The 5,895-nt window shown below is 37.5% G+C and overlaps 1 protein-coding gene and 1 non-coding gene across 2 annotated transcripts; one reads left to right on the top strand and one right to left on the bottom strand.

Moving 5' to 3' along the window:
* Positions 1–5,509, bottom strand: LOC107595434 (plakophilin-1-like). The gene is made up of 4 exons (XM_016285838.1): positions 5,301–5,509; positions 2,320–2,437; positions 503–679; positions 1–312 (listed from the first exon to the last, which is right to left on the bottom strand). Exons 2-4 carry the CDS (start codon positions 2,398–2,400, stop codon positions 1–3), a joined length of 570 nt encoding a protein of 189 aa, XP_016141324.1. The 5' UTR covers positions 2,401–2,437; positions 5,301–5,509.
* On the top strand, positions 1,504–1,575 carry trnag-ucc (transfer RNA glycine (anticodon UCC)). The gene has a single exon. It is a non-coding gene; the product is annotated as a tRNA-Gly (tRNA).
* Positions 5,510–5,895: the final 386 nt, after the last annotated feature.

Genomic DNA, 5,895 nt, shown 5'->3' on the forward strand with positions numbered 1-5,895 from the left:
TTATAAATAAAATAAACAATGCTTATAATATAAAGCATTGTTATTTAAAACAAATATAAAATATAGCAGAATCCTTGATTTTCTCTGCATCCAACCTATGAACAGGTGCATGCTAACACAAACTGATTGATGTCTTACTAAGCCATCGGTGGCTGTGAGGTTCTGCAGCGCTCCGCAGCTGGCCTCAAGTGTGGCGTCTCTTTCACTGGAGCTCAACAGATTGAGGTACATCTGCAGGGCTTTGGAGTGGAAGAGCCAGCCGGCACCTTTAGGATTGTTGTCCTCCATCACTGGATAGTCAAAGCCGCTCTGCTGCAACACAACCAAACACGACAACATGAAGGACAACTCAATAAAAACTATCATCCACAGTAATGCAATGCTTTTGGCAAATGTCTCAAATATCTCCATATTATCTGAAGAACCTCACAGTTTCACTGAAATATTAAGATGGCAATCACACTGTGAAATACAAGCTTTAATGAGGCGTAAAACCACAAACCTCCTGCTGCAGTTTTTGGCTCTGGGAGCTGAAGCAGCCGATCGGACCGGCGTCTGATGAGCTGGAGTGACTGCGAGCGTAACTGGCCAGCATGTTTATTTTAGTGAAGAGAGACGGCATCTCGGTCTCCAGCTGGTAGGTGAGGTTGTGCAGAATGCAGACGCAGTTCTCCAAAGACTGGAAATCAAGAGCACAATAACCAATACTGTGATAAAAACGTAGACATTAAAATAAGCAGCAGCAGTGGTGTGTTTTACTTGTCTATAGGTATTTTAATCAACATTTCTCTTGCTATTGTATAGTTATCATGCATTAATTGGGGGATTACAAGCAATATTTGTTTTTAAAATGCCATTTGTCACACCACAGGTCTATTTAAGTAAACAGCAAAAAGCTAAAAAGCGATTCAAATATTTAAAACGGGCAACAGCAATAAAAATAAACACATACATTGGTGGTTATATAATATAAAAATTGTAAATATTGACATAAAAATATAAATTGTGATTTAAAAATTGAAAGTCTCTAGCAGTTTATTTTATATATACATATGCAAAAAAAAAAGTTTTTATTTTTTATAATTATATAGGATGTGCAAGTTTGTTCTTAGTGGCCATGTAACAATGTGTGTTAAGGAAAACTGCTACTTGGAAAACTTTTGCACTTTGCACTTTTTTTATGGCCTCTGATTAAGCACTATAATAAAGATTTTTTTGAGGAGGTTTTGCCCTGCATTTGACCGTGTGCGCATTGTTTTTTCTGCTGGCTTCATGTTATTTTTGGATCTACGCACTGGACTAACTTTGTGACTTGATATTGGACATCTGGCGCTGCTCCTCTTCTGTGACTTTGTTTAGGAAAACTGACATGCACGGATTATTTGCATATCCAGTGAAACAGAAAGCAGATGTTGAAACATGCTCGTGAGGTTCTGATCAAATCTGTCCGTCAATTAAATGTGAGTAATGCAGCATTTTTTCTAACCACAACAATTGTTACCTGCGTTGGTGGTATAGTGGTGAGCATAGCTGCCTTCCAAGCAGTTGACCCGGGTTCGTTTCCCGGCCAACGCATTTTCCTTCAGGGGAAGTCGTGGCCTAATGGTTAGAGAGTCGGACTCATAACCCAAAGGTTGTGGGTTCGAGTCTCGTACCGGCAGGGATTGTAGGTGGGGGGAGTGAATGTACAGCGCTCTCTCCCACCTTCAATACCACGACTGAGGTGCCCTTGAGCAAGGCCCCGAACCCCCAACTGCTCCCCGGGCGCCGCAGCATAAATGGCTGCCCACTGCTCCGGGTGTGTGTTCACGGTTTGTGTGTGTTCACTGCTGTGTGTGTGCACTTTGGATGGGTAAATGCAGAGCACTAATTCTGAGTATGGGTCACCATACTTGGCCACATGTCACTTCACTTATAATAGAGTTTGACTGCATGAGTTTAGCCCCTGGAAACACCTTGTGTCCATACACGCTTTCACGAGTTTTAACGCTTTGGGCATCACTACATAATAACTTATTAAAACACCATTAAATCATCAATGCCACACCAACATTCTCCACCCAGACTATAAAGATGCTTGCTTAGAAAAAAAACCTTGGCATCTCATGCCATCTTAAAACTCTTTTACTACAGAGAAAATACTGATACAACACACACTTTTGGACTTTTCCTATTTTAATTAAGTTACACGTTTTAAAAGATCTTTTGATTTAGACTGACTCGCTAATGCTTAATGCTTAAGTTTAAGCAAAGCAACAGATAGATTTTTGCTCATCATTTCCTGATTTTTTGTAGCACATATAATCACCAAGCGTTTACCTGGTTGTCAGGTGTCCCGGCAGTTATGCATTTCTCCACGTAGCGCATGAGTGAGTCGATGAGGCCTTTGCAGTTGCGCATGGCTTGTCGGTTCGCCGGTTTGGAGGCGCTTAGGTTGCTGTTGACAAACAGGAGAAACGGCCATGTTGGCCTTCAACTTGATCTCAGAATTCACAAAAAAAACAATCTGAAGACAGATTGTTACAATGTTTATACACTAATTTGATAATCTGAGCCTTTAAAAATTGTGTCCAATTACTTCACCGCCACCTTTACGGCACAGTCATGCAATGCAAATATGCTTGATGTCAATATTGCACAGCTAGTTCAACACCGCAGCTCATTCTGGCCAAGAACCATCCACTGATTGACATGTGAAGTGATCATCTTTACATTTCTGATGGTCCAAAAACTTAAAGGGACAGTTCACTCAAAAATGAAAAGTCTGTCTTTATTTACTCACACCCTCAAGTTGTTCCAAACCTGAATGAGGTTCTTTCTTATGCACCAAAAATAACGTTTTGAAGAATGCTGGCAACCAAACAGCTGACAGTAGCCAGTGACTTCCATAGTATGGAAAATTATTATGGAAGTTAACGGCTATCGTCAAATGTTTGGTTAGCAGCATTCTTTAAAATATCTTCTTTTGTGTTCAACAGAAGAAAGAAACGTGTGGAAGGTGAGTAAATGATGACAGAATTTAAATTTTTGACTGAACTAGCTTTTTTAAAACTAAACTAGATTTTAAGGCAAGACAAAAATTTTGTAAAAATGGTACAAATTTTACCTAATAGATATCACTATACTTTACCACTTGATTAATCACTGTTAAATCACACAAATGTTTTGTATTAATATACATTAGAAATATAATTAATTGATATTAGTGATCGCCCGATATAGATTTTTTTTTATAACCGATACCAATTATTTGCATGTTTATGTGCCCAATAACCGATATGCAGAACCGATATTTATTTACTGTTATAAAGTAAATAAATGACTGAGTGAAGTAAGTCCATGCTTCACTTTGGTTTGTCCTCCTTTCAGTCATCTTAAAAAAAGTGTTTTTCATGGTAAATTTAATCTTCATATTACAACAATAAAAACATTTTATTTATAAAAAGCATCAGCAGCAACACTAATAAGCAAAATAAATGTAGAAGGTCTAATGTTTGCAAATGGAGAAAATAAATAAAGGACAGGAGTCATCTTCATTTTAAACCACAGTTTTAGTAGGTTTATAAGATGTTTAATAGACTAAAGAGTGAAGAATAATTCACTGGATAATGTTAATTCACTGAATAATATTCTCTGGAATATTGGAATATAACAAACAAAACATCGTATTTTATTGCATTTCTCAACTGGTATGTTATATCAGAACTACTAATGTTTTTGTCGTTCTAAATTATGAAATGCGTGCTGACAAAGCGCTGTTTATCTATGCATTTACACAGAACTATACTCGACCTGTGATCGCTCGCGGAGATAATAATTAATTTCCATAGAGTTGTATTTATTTAATCTTGTTAAAAGTTACATGCGGTGGCTGTGCTGGAGCATTTCCTGAGCATCAACCTGGTGAGTGAACAGCAAAATGCAGACGACTTCACGAAACTAATGATGAGCATAGACAACAGAGAGAGAATTAAATTCAGCGCTTTTATTTCCAACATGCGCTCTTTCATGGCTGTATTATTTAATTCATGCAAAGTTACGTCTTTATTGGGAGAGGACTTGACGGATTATCTTACGTGACTCAGTGAGTTTGTCTCTATTTCTTAAGCTGCATAAACTAGCTACATTTCAGGCATTTATGTAACACATCTAATATGTGCATTAATGGCTGTTATGTTAAATAAAGTTGACTAATTACAGCAAAGCAAGTAAGTATGCTTTACCTATGCATGCCATTGTTGTTGTCTCCTCTCCCCTCAGACGGCGTGCTGCAATGGCGATCCTGCACGCAATTCTCAAAGCACCCACAAGATGGTGGCGTTTATCAGTGAATCCGATATTACAAAACCGATAACCGATTATGGTAAAATGCTTAAATGTCAGGAAAAATATCGGTAAATCGATATATCGGTCGATCTCTAATTAATATACAATTGCTGAAATGTTACGTTTATATATATATATATATATATATATATATATATAAACTTAACATTTATAATATGAGGCATTCTCTATTTAAATATACACGAATTTGCATACATTTCCAGAACAGAAATCTGAACTCTAACACCAGGTTTAAATTTTGTTGGCATATTAGAGTTAAAGATGTTTTCAGATGGGATTTTGGATATGTCTTTTTTTGTTCTGCGTTAAATCAGATAATATTGTCAACAGCCAAACAAAATAAAATACAAGGTTAATTATACATTAACAAACCCTTCTGTAAAAAACCTTCAGAATATTAACAGGAATAAGACTGTAACGTAGTTTCTAAGTGCTGCTGAAGTGGAGATTGAGACAGCCTTTAAAGATGTATTGTAACTGAAATCTACATACACAGATAGGTAAAGTGCGAAAAAAAAAAAGTTTTTTTTTTTTTTGGATGTGTTCGTTCCACTAGTCCGAAAGAAGACAAGTTATAGAAACAATAGGCCAAAATATAAAAATTGACCAATGGTTTGCCTCTAGTGTCTTGCCTTAATATCAATAACCTGGCAGACTTTATCATCCTCAGAAGAGCTTGTAGAAAAGTGCACCTAAAAGGTACTGTACATAATGCCAGGTAATCAATGTAGCTTGCCAAATCCAGAAAGTGATTTACTTTTTTTTTCCCAACAGGTTTTGAACACTAGGTGGTCTGTAGGTGTGCCAAAGTCAATACGAATCTAGATCAAATATTTGAACAGCTTACTGGTGAAAATATAACCAGCGTCAGATACTGGCTCCAGCAACAATAGTAGTTTTAATGCGTGGAGTCAGTCCTGACATTTGCCTTGTGTACACGTGTGTGACGTTACCGAAGGCATGCCGTGGCGTTGCTGAAGACCTCTGGTGCCAGGCTGGTGTTGGAGTTGTCGTCTGTACTTGCTGAAAACGGCTCGATGACTTTCTCAGTGAGCGCAGGCAAGGCTGAGTGGAGCAAATCCAGCTTAAGGTTATCCGCAGAGGAGAGATTCCACAGGAGACCTACAACCACAGAAAACCGACACAGATCAGACTGATACAAACACAGGCATATTTGTCACACTTAAAAGATTCAGATCATCAAACTAATATTAGTATTACACAAAGATAACCTTAGTAAAAAAAAATTGCAGTTTTTAAATGATGATTTCATTTATTAAGGGAAAACAGCGGTCCAAACCTACCTACGTGAAATTAATTGCCCCCTCCTGTTAAATCATGAAAGAACTGTGATTAACCACATTATTTTAGAAAGCTGAGTTAAATTTCACTAGCCACACACAGGCCTGATTACTGCCAGACCTCTTGAATCAAGAAATCACTTAAACAGAACCTGTCTGACAAAGTGAAGCATGCTTAAAGAGCAACACATCATGCCGCGATCTAAAGAAATTCAAGAACAGATGAGAAACAAAATAGTTGACATGT

Source organism: Sinocyclocheilus grahami, unplaced genomic scaffold, assembly GCF_001515645.1.
Source record: "Sinocyclocheilus grahami isolate Dianchi unplaced genomic scaffold, SAMN03320097.WGS_v1.1 scaffold202.1, whole genome shotgun sequence".
In the NCBI taxonomy this organism is placed as follows: Eukaryota; Metazoa; Chordata; class Actinopteri; order Cypriniformes; family Cyprinidae; genus Sinocyclocheilus; species Sinocyclocheilus grahami.

Coding starts and splice junctions, on each gene's coding strand:
- LOC107595434 (XM_016285838.1), bottom strand. CDS start 2,400: ATGCGCAACTGCAAAGGCCTCATCGACTCACTCATGCGCTACGTGGAG. Junction 680..2,319: donor CCGGGACACCTGACAACCAG/GTAAACGCTTGG, acceptor CTTGATTTCCAG/TCTTTGGAGAACTGCGTCTG. Junction 313..502: donor GCCAAAAACTGCAGCAGGAG/GTTTGTGGTTTT, acceptor GTTGTGTTGCAG/CAGAGCGGCTTTGACTATCC.